This window comes from Oncorhynchus keta, chromosome 9 (genome assembly GCF_023373465.1).
Source record: "Oncorhynchus keta strain PuntledgeMale-10-30-2019 chromosome 9, Oket_V2, whole genome shotgun sequence".
NCBI lineage: Eukaryota > Metazoa > Chordata > Actinopteri > Salmoniformes > Salmonidae > Oncorhynchus > Oncorhynchus keta.
In genome coordinates, this window is record NC_068429.1 from 46,009,380 (window position 1) to 46,027,452 (window position 18,073).

Below are 18,073 nucleotides of genomic sequence, written 5' to 3' on the forward strand. Positions count from 1 at the left end.
GGGAGAATAAAACAAAATACTTTCTTAAAATGATCAGAATGCACTTCAATCTTAATCTCATGTAAGAAAAATTCACTCCGCTCTAAAAGTCATGGCTATCTTTGGTACATTACCCATTTGTAGCGCTCTGTTGATCTTGAGGAATCATAATCTAAGAGGATATTCCTTGGACAAAAATGTAAACCCTGAATTACACTGAACTTTCCACTACATGAGGGTTATACTACAAATCAGGATCCATAATGTAGCCAGCTAACTTTGATGAACTAACAATAAAACAACAATAGATTTTCTGGTTCATTAAGAAAGATAAACATAGATATGTGTTTTTGTTGTTGAGTTAATGAGACAGACCATGTTCATTTCAAGTGCATCTGAAATGTTAAGGTTATTTCAGAACATTTAGCCAAGATAGCTGGCTAACTCATTGATCCTACTTTGTGGTATACCCCTCTGATCTTACGGTTTGTTTGTTTCCCATATAACCCAATTAACCCCAATTGACTCAATGAGTCTCAAACCTCTTGGCCTGTTATTACACATTAAACATCAATTTCAAAAGCAACTATAGTTATGTTAAAGACCACATCAAAGAAAAACAGACAGGAACCCTTGAATTCCTTGTTTTTGACCCTTAACCATGGTGCCTCACACCCAGTAGTAGCCCAGGAGAAGCCCCTAGGCCAACTAACCTTCCTCTGCTCTGACAGGGGTGCTGGGGGGCGTGCAGGTCTGACTCTGACCCTTCACCTCTTCCTCAGGCTCCGGTAACGCATCTAGGGAGGAAATCGAATCAAACTTCATTTAAAAGTCCACTTCACAAACGAAAAGACGAAGGTTGTCAACTGGTCAGATTAGAGCAATGCATTCATTGATTTTGATTGAGGATTGTCAGTTACAGGGTTCATTCAAAACAACACACATTACTACCCTTACACCACCATATACAGTATATAAAAACAGCACACAGAACATAGGAGAAAAGAACACAGGCATTGATTATTATTATAGGATATTGCACACGACACTGCAGAAGTAATAAAGCCCACAATGGCAACAAGACCCACGTAATTCCACCTTCACCCCAGATAAGGAACCTCTTCCATTGGAGACGCCAATCAGATGATTAGTAGTAAAACCTTTACAAACCCCAAAAGGAAAACAGGTCCATGTTAGGAGGAGGAGCAGGAGGAAGAGTCTCTTGCCCAGGACTGATGAGAGATCATTCATGTTCATTTGGGGAAGGCTTCCTTGGCCAGCAACAATCAGCAATTGGATTCCATTGGTTAAACAGAGATGAGTCAAATCAGATGCTAGGGGGAGGGTTGCAAAATTCTGTAAACTTTCCCTAAATTCCAAGGTTTTCCAGAAATCCTGGTGGGATGTTTCCCAGTTCAAGGATATCCTCCCTGCTGATTCCTGGAATCCTTCAACCTGGATTTATGGAAAACCTGGACATTTTGCAACCTTCATCATGAAGAAGTGGGCATAGGCAGAGGACAGACAAGGTTTGAGGATTGGAGGGGGCTAAGTAGTGGGTAGGACGTGAACAGGACCAACCCCGGAGAGACAGAAAAGGGACTCCAGTGTCAGAATACAGAACGGAGGGCAGGCCAGAATCACTCTGCAGTCAGTCAGTACCTGGAGCCTCAAGGAGGGAGAGGGCAGCCAGTTCTGTGTTGGTGGTTCTGAGGGCCTTCAGCACGGCACAGTGAAAATCCTTGTGAGGAGACTCTGTGCGGGAATCTCCCCCGTAGGCCCTGGGCCCCGACCCTGTGGACATCCCAGGGCTCTCCTGACCATCCCCCGACTGTGTCAGGGTGTCTCGGCTGGGGAAAGAGGTGGTGGTGATAGGGGTGGCCGTGGAGGCTGTGGGGGGGGTCTCTGAAACATCCAGTCCCTTCTCTGGGACGCTGCGGGGCTTTGGCTTCAGTGCAGGCTTCTGTGGGGAGGTAGAGGGGGACAGGCCTCCCTCCCCAGGCCCAGGTGAAGGGAGCTGTGTCCTGGCTGTGGAGTACCCTTCACCCTGTACTGGATGAATGATGCAACAACAATTTGGATCTCTGTGATGGGTTGTGGGCTCCAGGAGCTTTGTGAAGAACTACCTCATACCCCACATATTGTGATTCTATATCTTTCTGCCATTGTCATTTCTTTCTTAAAACTGTATATTGCAAACCAATTCCCCATCGGGAACTGCTGCTACTACTACTGCTCCTACTACTACTACTGCTCCTACTACTACTGCTGCTACTATTAGAAGTTAATGGAGAAAAGAGGGTTTAATGGTGAATAAACAGTGCAGTTTGTTCTTCTCTGAGTTGGTATAACGTGACCCAAGAGGTGGTCTAGGAGACAGGTCTTACCATCGGGTCCTTTCTGTTTGAGTTCCACCTCCTTGCGGTATTCCTCCAGCTCCTGGTCAAACTGCTTGTTGAAGGGGTTGGGGCCTTTCTGGTTGATGACGACTCTGGGCTGGTACTCCTTCTCTATGATGGCCTTAGATGCTGTCACCAGCTCTCCCTAGTGGTTCAGACAGGAAGGGACACATTGTTGCTAAAGAACAGGCCTGTTGTGCGTCACAAAATTAATATTGTCAGACAATTTTTTAAATCAATGCCAACACTGAGAATTTCTAAGTATGTTAATACTAGTATTTGGCAGGTCAAACCTGTTTAGGTGATTTCTGGTATATCATCAAAATAAATCAATTGCACCACGTTTTTGGACTTTTTTACCTGGTTAAGTACAATAACATTGGAAATTAATGTTGAAAGTTCAAATTTATATTCCTAAAACTTAAGTTGAAAATGATGTGGTCGCTGCTTCCCCCCTTTTTTTGTGGCCCCGATCTTGACAGCAGACAGAAAAATATACGTTTTGAAGTACATTTTCTGCAGTTCTATGCATTCGGCATTCGGCAAGAGACCATTTTTCAGTTTTATAACAAATGTCATTCAATTCTACTAATTTTGCCATGGGGCAGAGATACATTTTTGCAGTTTTAAAGCTAATTTCCTACAATTCTACACATTTTGCCATGTTAATGATCTGAGTGAGAGTGAGTAACAAAATCAATGGTGGAACCCTGAATGTCCGGGCCCCTGGGCACGTGCCCAACAAGTTTAGGTATCTGGCTAGACTAATTTACAAAATCAAAAAATTGTTAGCTAACGCTGCTAACTGAGTGACTGTCAATGACTGACAAAACAAGAAAAAAACTACTGATGCCCAACCAAATCTCGAACTTGCACTTTGTGTATTCTACTTAAAAATAAAAAAAATGATTTCACCTTAATTTAACCAGGTAGGCTAGTTGAGGACAAGTTCTCATTTACAACCGCGACCTGGCCAGTCTAGCCAGACACCTAGGTATTTGTTAGTTGTCCACATATTCTAAGTCAAAACCATCCAGAGAAGTGATGCTGGTCGTGCGGGCGGGCAGCGAACGGTTGAAAAGCATGCATTTGGTTTTACTAGCGTTTAAGAGCAGTTGGAGGCCATGGAAGGAGTGTTGTATGGCATTGAAGCTCTTTTGGAGATTGGTTAACACAGTGTCCAAAGAAGGGCCAGATGTATAGAGAATGGTGTCATCTACGTAAAGGTGGATCAGGGAATTACCTGCAGCAAGAGCGACATCATTGATATATACAGAGAAAAAGTTGTTCCGAGAATCGTACCCTGTGGTACCAGAATAGACTGCCAGAGGTCCAGACAATAGGCACTCCGATTTGACACGCTGAGCTCTATCTGAGAAGTAGTTGGTGAACCAGGCGAGGCAGTCATTTGAGATGTTGAGTCTGCCGATAAGAATGCGGCGATTGACAGTGTCGAAAGCCTTAGCCAGGTCGATGAAGACAGCTGCACAGTACTGTCTTTTATCAATGGCGGTTAAGATATCATTTAGTACCTTGAGCGTGGCTGAGGTGCACCCGTGACCAGCTCAGAAACCGGATAGCACAGCAGAGAAGGTGGTCAGTGATCTGTTTATTAACTTGGCTTTCGAAGAATTTAGAAAGGCAGGGCAGGATGGATATAAGTCTATAACAGTTTGGGTCTAGTGTCCCCCCCCTTTGAAGAGGGGATGACCGCAGCAGCTTTCCAATCTTTAGGGATCTCGATACGAAACAGAGGTTGAACAGACTGGTAATAGGGGTTGCAACAATGGCAGAGGATAATTTTAGAAAGAATAGTAATCATATACGAGAACCATATAAACTGCACACGCACCAAAAACCATTTTGAAGTGACAATAAAATCACTCATATCAATTAGGGGGGGTATACCAGGTTGTATGCGCTGTTGAAACTAACACAATGACAAAAAACGCAAAAACGAAACAGAGGATATTTTTTACATCACTGATTAGAGAACAACCTGCAGTAGACAGTCTCATATCGATATCACATCATTTGCGCGAGAGTGAGAGATTGCACGTCCTGTTCAAACTAACAGCTCAACAACAACACACGGAATCTGGGAATGTGTACATCACTGGTTAGAGGACAATTTGTATTTTTAAGTGTTGCATTTTGATTTTGGAATGTCGGTTGTTGATTTCGGGAGGCTGCCATCGCGGAAAAAGGAACAGACCACTTTATCTGTTAGTTAACGTAAATGAATCAGGACGCAGCATAGGATATCAACAATGACAATGGTTAGCTGCTATTTAAGTGATAGTTTGACTGTCAAATCCATGCATTGGTGTGGCCAGCGACCTCAACTCTGCATTGCAAGTCCTGCTCAACCCAGCCCATGACAAAATCAACAGTACAAAACCAATGATATTGATCAGTTTTAAGCAATACATTTCGTCATTGTGATGACTATAAACGTTTATGTTAACCATCACCAATCTGAGGTAAAAAGGATGTGTAATTCCACTATATTTTATGGAGTGAAAATGCAAGCTTGTGTAAAGTAGTAATAAACTGCCCACATTAGGGAAATTAGCGCAATATACAATCACTTAAAATAGGTGCAATATGCAGAAATTGGTCCGCCATGTCCTGGTTTCTGAAATATGAATAGTTAGCCTAATTTCAGTTTGTGACAAAACAAGCAAGTTTTGAGTGTGTGGAGAATCAGTTTACCAAATCAAATCACATTTTATTTGTCACATACACATGGTTAGCAGATGTTAATGCGAGTGTAATTGCTGTGAAATATATTTTCCATAACCCAAAATGTTTTATTTTCAGCTGGTGTACAAAACCGAAAGTAAGATGCAAAAACTACATTTAAGAGCGGGATGCATAGAACTAGCGCACATAGAACAAATACTGCTTTTTAAGCTTGCTTTCAATAAGAATGACAGATCTATAACTAATTTCTATGTGAATTTGATCAGATCGCCCAAAAAGTTACATATTGGCACTTTAATATGGCAAAATAATTATACATGTCAATTTAAGAGGATATACAGTTGAAGTCGTAAGTTTACATACACTTAGGTTGGAGTCATTAAAACTAGTTTTTCAACCACTCCACAAATTTCTTGTTAAACTATAATTTTGCAAGTCGGTAAGGACATCTACTTTGTGCATGACAAGTAATTTTTCCAACAATTGTTAACAGACAGATTATTTCACTGTATCACAATTCCAGTGGGTCAGAAGTTTACATACACTAAGTTGACTGTGCCCTTAAACAGCTTGGAAAATCCCAGAAAAATGTCATGGCTTTAGAAACTTCTGATAGACCAATTGCATCTCATATGTATATACTGCACTCAATACCATCTACTGTATCTTGCCTATGCCGCTCTGTACCAGCGGTGGGTGATCAAATCAGACCTGGGTTCAAATACTGGAAATTGGAAATCATTCAAATACTTTTAGCCTTTGCTTTGAGCGCAGGGTTTGCAGTTCTGCAACTATTATATTTGTTCCATTGCTCCAGGCAAACTCAATCAAACCAAGCTTAAGAATTTGAAATGTGGTCCGGCTCGGGGTTAAGCATTTAGGGCAGCACACATATCGCTATATCGCTATTTTCTGGTGCCTGAGGTGGGGCAGGGCACAGGAGGGACTCACCTGGACAAAGGAGCGGTCCACCATGCTTCCAGCACACAGCACCTGGGACTCAGGCCCTGCAGTCTTGATGTCCTTAAGGTTCTGCTCTCGGATCTAGAGGGTGGTAGCAGACAGAAAGAGGGGTTGGATACGGAGACACAGACATGCATTGAATAACAAAGACAGAAATCCTGATTCTCTACCATTCTTACGAAGTGTGCAATACCACTCATGGATTCACATTTTTTTTGTTGAAAAATCGCTCCAGCCAACACTTACACCAACCTAATGCTTTAAATCCATGATGAACAGTGTATAAGTGCACACTACAGGAGTAGGGCAGAGAGTTGGGACCCAAATCAACCCATGTTGAAATAATCGACAGAGTCCATGTTAAAATGATATCCTACCTTGTTCCTCATCTCCAGCACCTCCTTGGGGTTTGTGTTGAGCGGGACAAACTGATTGGCTACTGCAGCCTGTCGCATCCCTTCCTCATTCATCCACTGTAATTACCAAAGCAACAATTCAAATAAACTGCCTAAAACGATGCTGCCAAAATAACATGAAAAAACAGCCGCAAAATATTTAAATATACAGACTACACAGGCCTTTTCAGGACAATAATAATAGGTCATGCTTTTCAAACTGAAAAAAATTGAGAAGGTATGACTAACGGAATTTTTTAAAAATAACAAAAAAACCTGGAAGCAGTAAACCAATGATGATACAGGATGGCTCTGTATTTCATAGTTCGAGAAAGTACACACTGAACAGTCCTTTTCAGTATTAAGTTACTGGTATTTTTATGTAATTATCTGACCCCCTAACAGGCATCGGTTATTGAATGTTTCCTCAAAAGATGCACCATCATCATCATCATCATCATCATCATCATCATCATTGATACTCTGGCTGTTACTCGTAGACTTCAAAAACTGAGAAAAGTAAAAAAACACAAAAAAAGAGCAACTGAAGACATCACAAGAAGATGAGAGACCGTGGAAGGGGGTGAGGACGTGGAAGGGTGAGGCGATGATGGCGCTGGCTTACAGTACAGTAGAAGCTATGTACTGTACTGTGTGTCGACCAGCGAGCTTGCAGCAATGTGTTGAGGCGTGAGAGAGTGGGCATCACCAAGTCATTCCCAGGCTAACATACAGTACAGTAACAGAACAACAGGGATAAAGAGAAAAACACACCGACAGACGAGACACTCGTCCACCATTCACTGACTGACAGAATAACTCATTGGAAAAAAATGCCAACTTAGTGTTACCCCCAATAATTTAATTTTATACAAGTTAAATGGTCCTTAGTTTACATTTAGTTAAAAGGGGCTGCCATTATGCAATGGTATTTTGATCTACTACTGAACAACTTTCTTATGACAGCTGTGGAGAAAAAAAAAACTCTGGAGCTGTCATGAAGGTAATGAACTGGACTGTTCTGGGAGTTCTTGACAGAGGTGTTTAAACAGAAATGATGGGAAAGCTCAGGCCAGGATGGAAAGAAAAAGATTGAGCTTTTCATTAGATTTTTTTTTATAGATGTGATTAAATGAGCAGCCGCTGAATCTACTTTTAGCCTTCATGCAAATATTTATATTTTTTCCACCTTTTTTGATGCACTTACTGGAAAGCATGTCACTATGCATTTTGCCTTGGAGTAGCATAAGCTATGGGTTATTTTCTGTTTAAGAGATGTTTCAGCTGGGCTGTTAAAGCTGTTAGGTGCCAAACCAAAAACTAGATGAGGAAGAGGCAAAGGGCATCTGGGATGTAGTTAGGAAACATGGGATGGACATGTAAACATGATATACTCACTGATTATGTACCGAGTCTCACAACACAACACTTTCTCCTACTTCCCAGAGGAGGTAATTGTTTCAAAAGTCAAAAACGGGTTAAATGTCTTGTTTAAAAATAAAAATGTTACTAAACATATTCGCTCATGCAGGGGAACACAAATTAAATATCATATTATCAGCCCTGGAGAGTTGGGAGGTGGTTCGGGATTCAAGAATAGAGGGGGCAGAGTCACAAAAAAGCAGGCTATGACTCATGATATTCTGATTCCAATTCCGTACCAAAAGCAGGGCGGCCTTGCGCCTTATTCACTCTTGTCTGTGGATTTAACTGTGATGTAATTGGCTGTCTGGCTGAAGGACCAGCTACAAGAGATAGAGGTAACTTCCTCAGTTTCAAAGGTCAGACAATGCTCAAAATAAAGAGAGGCATGCTAGCTTTGAAGTGCATCTACAAAAGGGGGACACTGTCTATCTATAATTTAGTGTATGGTTATATTACATTAGCTAGTAATTAGTAATACATTGTCACTCTCTCATATCAACTGTGGCACAAAAATTGTGTGCAACACCGTAGAAAGGTATGAGGGTTTGCTTTAGTAAAATGCATCCTACGTTTTGCTTGAGTCTAATACTGCACTAACTTCCCTGGGTGTACAGTTATAAAAGCTACAGACCAGACACACAACACCAGACAGAACGGGACATCTGTAAAGCAACAGTAGTGGTTGGTTAGCAACATCATCGAGCCACGCCCACTCTGGGCTCATGCAACGCCCCTGTCGCTCCTCCTCCCGGAGAGCACCTACAATGCATCTGACTACTCATGCAACACCGCATGCGCTGGGCTGCTGGGGTGGCACCCTAAAAGCCTGAGGGAACAAAGGAAGGAAAGGGGAGGGGTGGGACTAAGATGAGGAATAGAGGGAGGGACCAACCGCTTAAGAGAGTGGTTCGTAGGGAAAAACAACTTCTTTAGACAGTAAGTTATAGGAACAAAGAAGTGCATTTAAGGGAATGAAAAGGGGGAACCAGGATATATAAAATCTCTTAAGCAGTTATTAAAAGTCTGGTCTTTGGACTGGCTAGAGAGAGGAAAATAGAGCAAAACTACCACAATGGGAATTAGTTAAATACTGGTAAGAGAGGGTGGTTCGATACATCCAAACACTGGAGCTGTCTGGAGAAGTAGCTATATCACAGGGTCTAAATAGATCACAGGATCCATTTCACCCCAACCTTAGAGTGCCAACCAGCTGCCCTGTCATCAACTAGCTGAACTGTAAACTATGAACAATAAGGTAGGCACAGACCAAGCAGTTGGTAATACAGCTTGGCACGCAGACACCGGACGAGAGAGACTGCAGCAAGGGTTTGACGTGATCGTGTGTAATGTTCGTCCACACCTTAGTCTTCGACTTGGGGCTGCCACCGTCGGGCCCTTCCTCGTAGGCCTCTTCCGGCCGGTCCGAGTTGGGCCAGCGGGTCTTGTCACGCTGCTGCCTCTGAAAGCTGTGCTTGAGAGGGGAGCGAGCGCCCGAGTCACTGTCCTCGGCATAGGAATAGCCCGTGGCCGAGGGAGCGATCTCTACGTCGCTGTGGAACTTTTTAGCTTTGTCTCGCAGGGCAGGGCACCTGTAGGGGTAGCCTGTCCTGTAACCCTAGAGAAAGAGAGTTTTTTTTTTTTATGAAAGGGGATAAAGCAAGGCATATCAAATATTGTTGATAGTAATCTACAGTATTAATAATTATATTTCACATGAAAACATTTTCTTACAGTTGACAGGTTATCCTGGTAGTCTCATATCTGTTTGTACTGTCTTACCAACTCCTACGGTCAAACAACATTTGGCAATGACCATAGGAGATGGCAAGACAACAAACAGATCTGGGACCAGTCTATGAAAAGGTATCATTACTCTCAAGACTAATAGATTCATTCCTACCAGGTTATCCAGCATCCTCATGTAAGCCTCAAACTCCTGCTCCCCGACCAGCCATTTCGGGTGTGTGGAGCCCTCGACATGCTCAGAGCACCGTGGCCGGGATTTGTACTTAGCAGGGTCCAGCATCACCAGGTTACCAGGTCCTCCAGCACTGGCTAGGGTGCGCACCTGGACACACACACAAACACATAGTCCCACACAAAGTAATTCAGTCACAGACACAATCATGTCACATGCAGAAGGAAGTATTGTGTTTGGTATATGTTGTGCTTTGATTTCAAATGCTCAAAGAGTTGGCATCTTGCCTGAGAGTAACAGTATAACCTCTTTATAATAATAATACAATATGATGCATCATTGATCAAGACCGGCCGCAGAGAAGAGGCCCTGGAGCAGATTCTCACAGAAATCAAGTTTGGTCTGAAAACTGTCCTACCTGGATCTCACATGCAGTGACCAGGTTGTGGATATAGTAGAAGGCTTCCTCCACAGTCTCCCCAACAGACACCAGACCATGGTTTCTCAGGATCAGAACCTAGAGGACAAATAACATCCAAGCAACTCAGTGTACCCACACACACTGTCCACTCTCTCACCACAGACATGTCGGGCCAGTTTCCACAGACAGATTAAGCCATGTTGTGACTGCCCCTGGATTTGTCTGAACCATCCCAGTGCTTCTCCTGCCGATGGGGTGCTTCCGCTTTAATTCCCTATTAAATAGCCAGCATCAGCCGTGCAAAAGTGGCTTGTGATATTGGGCGAGAGAGGAAGTGTTCAACACTCAGCTTGGAAAAGTCGTTCATACCCCGGTTGTTTTATTGTATTGAAACGTTTGTACTGTAGCTGTGTCGCAAGATAAACCAGTATCGGATCTACTTATGTCCATTTTTGGACTACCGATCTACGTTGGTCTCGGCTGTTCTCCTTGACCTTTCTCCGCTGGAGATCTGTTGGGCGGATTGGATTGTCTGACTGACCACCACTTCTTCTTTGCATTTGTTTTGGGGTGATTTCTACTGTGTTGGTTTATGTATTCAGTTGAAGACTGCTGAGATTTGATACTCTTCATTACGTGTGAAACTGGAGGTTAATTGCAATCTGATTGTATGAAGGAGATGGGTTTCACGCATCATTTTATGGAAAGACAATTGTGTGACTGAGGTCACTCGGGTGCACTGCACTCCTTTACCTGGGCTGGGCTTTTTTATTTATGACCGAGGTAATGGACATTTACCAGTGAACCAAGGTCGTTATTGTTTTGTGACTTAAATTGACTTTGATCATTTACTTTGGTAATTACAACCAACGCAAAAGGAACAGTTGTTTTGAAGTTATTTCCAATGTTTTAAGGGTTTATGAAAAGTATATTTCCATACTGACTTTTAAATGAGTCCTTTGTATTGGTGTAGACTTGACTCATTCCCTCACAAACAAAAAGGAGAAATCAATATTTTCCTCTGGTAGGCGCAACCTACCTGGCATCCCTAAAAAAAAACACCACAAGACAAAACCATTACATAAAAAAATGGCAACCCTAAACATTTAGAAATAACCAAAGCAAATCTTGTGTGTGGATTGTTAAGGAATTAAAACAATGGATTCAACCCAATAAAATGTGCTCATTCATATCATACCTGTCAATGGAAATTACACAGGGTCATTCTGAAAATGCAAATAATAATGTGAATACTGATGATGTGAATGGAGATAATGGAGTTGATTTGGGCCAGAGCCCTCGGAATCTGCATGCTCGGTCTGGACCACAGGCGGTCTAACCAGTTACTCTCTTATTGACATGTGGAAGTTCTGCGCTAGCCCTCCCTCTGACACCCAACCTTCCTCCATCGTCTGGTTTATCTCCAGAGGTTGTAGTCTTACAACTTCAAGGTGACATCCTTGATTTTCATCAGACTCAACAACATCTCCGAACTCTAATCCCCCATAAATTCAAATGTCTGAAGAGCAACAGAGCGCAATGGAATATATTTTCCAGATGATTTAAATATTGACTAGCTATCATCAAGCTGGCCACAAAAAAAAAAAAAAAAAAAAACTGTCAGTCAACCGACCAGGTTGCATAGGAATTTAATCATCAACGTGAATTGATCACATCTTTACTAGTGCTGCAGAAATTTGCTTTAAAGCAGTATCAAAATCCATAGGATGGAGTGATCACAATATAATAGCCATATCTAGGAAAACCAAAGTTCCAAAGGCTGGGCTTAATATAGTGCATCTGTGGTCATACAATAAGTATGAGTGATTCATATGTTGTTGATAATGTAAAGAATATTTACTGGTCTGTGGTGTGTAATGAGGAGCAACCAGATGCTGCAATTGACACATTTCTGAAATGTCTTATTCCAGTTACTAATAAACATGCACCCATTAAGAAAATGACTGTGAAAACTGTTAAATCCCCTTGGATTGATGAGGAATTGAACAATTGTATGGTTGAGAGGGTTGAGGCAAAAGGTATGTCAAATAAATATGGCAGCCCAACTGATTGACTGTACTGCAAATTAATAAATCATGACTAAACTAAATAAAAAATAAACCATACTATGAAACAAATAATTCTATAAAGAATGATAGTAAAAAGCTTTGGGACACCTTAAATGAAATTTTGGGTGAAAAAGACAACTCGGCGCCATCATTCATTGAATCAGATGGCTCATTCGTCAAAAGGCAACTGATAATGCCTACTACTTAATGACTTGTTCCATTGGCGAGATAAGCAAACTTAGGGACGACATGCCAGCAACAAACGCTGACACTACACATCCAAGTATATTGGACCAAATTATGAGACACAAGAATTGTACTTTTGAATTCGGTAAAGTCAGTGTGGAGGTGGTGAAAAAAAACGATTGTTGTCTATCAACAATGACAAGCCACCAGGGTCTGACAATCTGGATGGAAAAATACTGTTCTTCCACATCTTCAATTTAAGCCAACTAGAAAGTGTGATCTCAGGCCTGTAGGAAAGCTAGTCATTCCCCTACCCAAGAATAGTAAAGTCCCCTTTACTGGCTCAAATAGCCAACCAATCAGCCCGTTACCAACCCTGTTTGACCAGATTCACAGTAAACAAATAAACAACAGAATATCAGCATACTTTTAGGCAAGGACACTCAACAAGCACAGCACTTACACAAATGACTGATTGGCTGAGAGAAATTGATGATAAAATGATTGTGGGGGCTGTCTTGTTAGACTTCAGTGCAGCTTTTGACATTATCGATCATAGTCTGCTGCTATAATGTGGATAAAGAGTGACTTGTCTAACAGAACACAGGGGGTGTTCTTTAATGGAAGCCTCTCAAATGTAATCCAGGTAGAAGCAGGAATTCCCCAGGGTAGCTGTTTATTTTTTAACTAACAACATGCCACTGACTTTGAGCAAAACCAGAGTGTATGCGGATGACTCAACACTATACACGTCAGCTACTGCAGCAACTGAAATGACTGCAACACTTAAAAGAGCTGCAGTTAGTTTCAGAGTGGGTGGCAAGGAATAAGTTAGACATATTTAGGGCTAAAACTAAAAGCATTGTATTTGGAACAAACAAAAAAAACTCACTGCACACCAAACCTCAACTAAATATTGTAATAATTGATGTGTAAATTGAGCACGTTGAGATGACTGAACTGCTTGGAGTACCCTAGATTGTAAACGGTCATGATCAAAAAACATATTGATACAATAGTAGCTAAGATGGGTAGAAGTACAGTTGAAGTCGGACGTTTACATACACCTTAGCCAAATACATTTACTCAGTTATTCACAGTTACTGACATTAGATCCGTGTTAAAAATTCCCTGTCTTAGGTCAGTTAGGATCTCCACTTTATTTTAAGAATGTGAAATGTCAGAATAATAGTAGAGAGAAGGATTTATTTCAGCTTTTATTTTTTTCTTCACATTCCCAGTGGTTCAGAAGTTTACCTAACCTCAATTAGTATTTGGTAGCATTGCCCTTAAATTGTTTAACTTGGGTCAAGCCTTCAACAAGCTTCCCACAATAAGTTGATAGAGCTGGTGTAACCGAGTCAGGTTTGTAGGCCTCCTTGCTTGCACACGCTTTTTCAGTTCTGCCCACAATTTTTCTATGGGATTGAGGTCAGGGCTTTGTGATGGCCACTCCAATACCTTGACTTTGTTGTCCTTAAGCCATTTTGCCACAACTTTGGAAGTATTATTGGGGTCATTGTCCATTTGGAAGACCCATTTGCAACCAAGCTTTAACTTCCTGACTGATGTCTTGAGATGTTGCTTCAATATATCCACATAATTTTCCTGCCTCATGATGCCATCTATTTTGTGAAGTGCAGCAGTCCCTCCTGCAGCAAAGCACCCCCACAACATGATGCTGCCACCCCCATGCTTCACGGTTGGGATGGTGTTCTTCGGCTTGCAAGCCTCCTCCTTTTTCCTCCAAACAAAACGATGGTCATTATGGCCAAACAGTTCTATTTTTGTTTCATCAGACCAGAGGACATTCCTCCAAAAAGTACAATCTTTGTTCCCATATGCAGTTGCAAACCATAGTCTGGCTTTTTTATTGCGGTTTTGGAGCAGTGGCTTCTTCCTTGCTGAGCGGCCTTTCAGGTTGTCGATATAGGACTCGCTTTACTGTGGATATAGATACTTTTGTACCGGTTTCCTCCAGCATCTTCACAAGGTCCTTTGCTGTTGTTCTGGGATTGTTTTGCACTTTTCACACCAAAGTATGTTCATCTCTAGGAGACAGAACGCGTCTCCTTCCTGAAAGGTATGACGGCTGCGTAGTCCAATGGTGTTTATATACTTGCGTACTGTTTGTCAAGATGAACGTGGTACCTTCAGACTAGAGGTCGACCTATTATGATTTTTCAACGCAGATACTGATAATTGGAGGACCAAAAAAGCCGTTAGCGATTAAAATCAGCCAATTTTTATTTATTTATTTGTAATAATGACAATTACAACAATACTGAATGAACACTTATTTTAACTTAATATAATACATCAATAAAAATCAATTTAGCCTTAAATAAATGAAACATGTTCAATTTGGTTTAAATAATGCAAAAACAAAGTGTTTTTTTCCCGAAATGGCAAGGACTATATAGGATGGTGAAGCAAATGTGTCCTCTGAACTACTGAGAGCTGAAAGAGGACATGTCTCACGCCTTACGGCCAGTTTCCCCTCTGCTGAGGAATTGGAGGAGATTGATGGCTACAAGGTCCTGGATATCGTTGAAGAGGAAAGTGATTAAACTTTCTCAGACGAAGAAGTCTCATGCCTTAACTTCTTGGCGCACCCATCCCGTTAACGGGATCATTTTCGTCAACATCTGCTGAATTGCAGAGCGCCAAATTCAAATTCCTAAAAATATTTAATTTTCATGAAATCACAAGTGCAATATAGCAAAACACAGTTTAGCTTGTTGTTAATCCACCTGGCGTGTCAGATTTCAAAAAAGATTTACAGCAAAAGCTATCCAAGCGTTTGTTAAGACATCTCTCTCAGCAGACAAAACATTACAAACAACTAGCAGCAAAGTAGATTGCTTTTCTAACTTTCGTGACCAATAAAATGAATCGCTTACCTTTGATGATCTTCGGATGTTTGCAGTCACGAGACTCCCAGTTACACAATAAATGTTCCTTTTGTTTGATAGATTATTTTTATATCCAAAAACCTCCATTTGGTTGGCGTGTTATGTTCAGAAATCCACAGGCTCGAGCGGTCACGACATCGCAGACGAAAATTGCAAATGCAAAATAAGTTATTTCCAATGTTTTAAGGATTTATGAAAAGTGTATTTCCATACTGACTTTTACATGAGTCCTTTGTACTGGTGTCGACTTGACAGACCAGACTCAGTCCCTCACAAACAAAATGGAGAAATCAATATTTTCTCTGGTAGGCACAACCTACCTGGCACCCCTAACAAACAATAACCTCAAGTTAAAACCATTACAATGTGCGCACGCACGCTTGCAAACAACATCTCCACCCCGCTGATCCTCAACACCGGGCCCCACAAGTGCGTGTTCTGAGCCCTCTCCATGCACGCCTCCAACTCAATCAACAAGTTTGCGGACGACACTACAGTGGTAGGTTTGATTAACAACAACGACGAGACTGCCTACAGGGAGGAGGGGAGGGCCCTCGGAGTGTGGTGTCAGGAAAATAACCTCACACTCAACGTCAACAAAACAAAGGAGATGATTGTGGACTTCAGGAAACAGCAGAGGGAGCACCACCCTATCCACAGATGGGACAGTAGTGGAGAGGGTAGTAAGTTTTAAGCTCCTTGGCAAACACATCACGGATAAACTGAATTGGTCCACCCACACAGACAGCGTTGTGAAGAAGGTGCAGCAGCGCCTCTTCAACCTCAGGAGGCTGAAGAAATTTGGCTTGTCACCAAAAGCACTCACAAACTTCTACAGATACACGATCGAGAGCATCCTGTCGGGCTGTATCACCACCTGGTACGGCAACTGCTCTGCCCACAACCATAAGGCTCTCCAGAGGGTAGTGAGGTGTGCACAACGCATCACCGGGGGCAAACTACCTGCCCTCCAGGACACCGACACCACCCGATGTCACAGGAAGGCCATAAAGATCATCAAGGACAACAAACACCCGAGCCACTGCCTGTTCATCCCGCTATCATCCAGAAGGCGAGGTCATTACAGGTGCATCAAAGCAGGGACCGAGAGACTGAAAAACAGCTTCTATCTCAAGGCCATCAGACTGTTAAACAGCCACCACTAACATTGAGTGGCTGCTGCCAACATACTGACTCAACTCCAGCCACTTTAATAATGGAAATTGATGTAAAAATGTTTATGTTTATAGACCCTCCATTACGCATCTCATATGTATATACTGTACTCTATACCATGTACTGCATCTTGCCTATGTCGTTCTGTGCCATCACTCATTCATGTATCTTTATGTACATATTCTTTATCCCTTTACACTTGTGTGTGTGTATAAGGTAGTAGTTGTGGAATTGTTAAGTTAGATTACTCGTTGGTTATTACTGCATTGTCGGAACTAGAAGCACAAGCATTCCGCTACACTCGCATTAACATCTGCTAACCATGTGTATGTGACAAATACAATTTGATTTGAAAATGTATTCGCAAACCATCCCTAGCCTGGCCCCCATACTTTTGAACCCTTCTTCTGGTACCTTGCTTGTTGGCCCCAGGTTCTTCTGTATGAGGACGTTCTCCTCTTTGTCTATGATGATGCCGTGGTAGTCATGGTAAGCCACCTCCCCCAGGGTCAGGGCCTCTGGAGAGATGGGTAACAGGCCACACTTCATGGCCGACACCTGAAATACAACACAAGTTATTTACCAATAGGGACAGGGCCTCTGGAGAGATGGGCAGCAGATATCATTTCATGGCCGACACCTGAAACACAACACACAGAGACTGTAATTACACCACAACAGCTGACTTGGTAGCAGCAGTATCTCACAATTTTTCACATTTGTTCTAGCTCGCTTGATGTACCGGGTGGGCAGAATTTTCACCAATGGAATGATGAGCTAAAATAGTTGTACCTAATACTTTAAAGTTTACAAGAGCATAAAAATGCTAAAGTTCCATAGATCTGTAGCAACTGGGCAGAGACAGGAAGTTAGGAACTTGTCAGGTGGGTGGGGGGGCTTATTTCTTACTGCAGCTCCTGCCGGTGTGTGGACGTGCACAATGCACTTAACGTCTGGCCGGGCTGCATAGATGGCTGAGTGGAGAGTGAAGCCAGCCTGGTTGACCCCTAGATTGGTGCTCCCCTGGTCCACAATCTCCCCTTGCATATTAATCTTCACCTAGGACGGGACACAGAATTAAATAGACAGGATACATTATTATATAGGTCTATGGGATAGGACCAGACAGGCAGCGGTGAGTCAATGCCTTATGACTGAAAGCCTAGAGAAATGAACAATCTCAAAGTTAACTAAAAATACATCTGGGATCATTCAGTTAAACAAGTGAGTCGATTATCTTACGATGCTAGCCTGAGTCCCAGATCTATTTGTTTGGTCTTGCAAACTCTAGCCAAACTTGATATAGGAGTTGGCAAGACAGCACAAATGGCACCCAGGCTACAGTGACACTGCCTGTCAGTGAAATTAACAATGTAAAAAGATGAAACAGGCAGAGGGAAAAGGGTTGATGGCAGCTTCGGCCTTGAAGGATCTATGAGTCATTATATAACGAGACAAGTGTTATATCTCCAGATTACAGTATACAATAGACAGAGATGGAACAACCTTAATGTCTCTAGT

General features: G+C 42.2%; 1 protein-coding gene across 7 annotated transcripts in view; it reads right to left on the reverse strand.

Moving 5' to 3' along the window:
• LOC118387941 (alpha-adducin) overlaps positions 1 to 18,073 on the reverse strand; it is a 46,523-nt gene that overhangs the window by 5,104 nt on the left and 23,346 nt on the right. For 4 of the 7 annotated variants that reach the window (XM_052526008.1, XM_035776796.2, XM_035776799.2 and 1 more), the window contains 10 exons: positions 17,462 to 17,611; positions 16,967 to 17,110; positions 10,204 to 10,302; positions 9,768 to 9,935; positions 9,228 to 9,482; positions 6,425 to 6,520; positions 6,036 to 6,128; positions 2,367 to 2,523; positions 1,642 to 2,031; positions 693 to 776 (listed from right to left, as the gene is read on the reverse strand). In XM_052526008.1, the coding sequence (XP_052381968.1) occupies positions 693 to 776; positions 1,642 to 2,031; positions 2,367 to 2,523; positions 6,036 to 6,128; positions 6,425 to 6,520; positions 9,228 to 9,482; positions 9,768 to 9,935; positions 10,204 to 10,302; positions 16,967 to 17,110; positions 17,462 to 17,611 (1,636 nt within the window). The remainder of the gene's footprint in view (positions 1 to 692; positions 777 to 1,641; positions 2,032 to 2,366; positions 2,524 to 6,035; positions 6,129 to 6,424; positions 6,521 to 9,227; positions 9,483 to 9,767; positions 9,936 to 10,203; positions 10,303 to 16,966; positions 17,111 to 17,461; positions 17,612 to 18,073) is intronic. The other 3 variants (XM_035776800.2, XM_035776802.2, XM_035776801.2) reach the window with 1 other exon arrangement.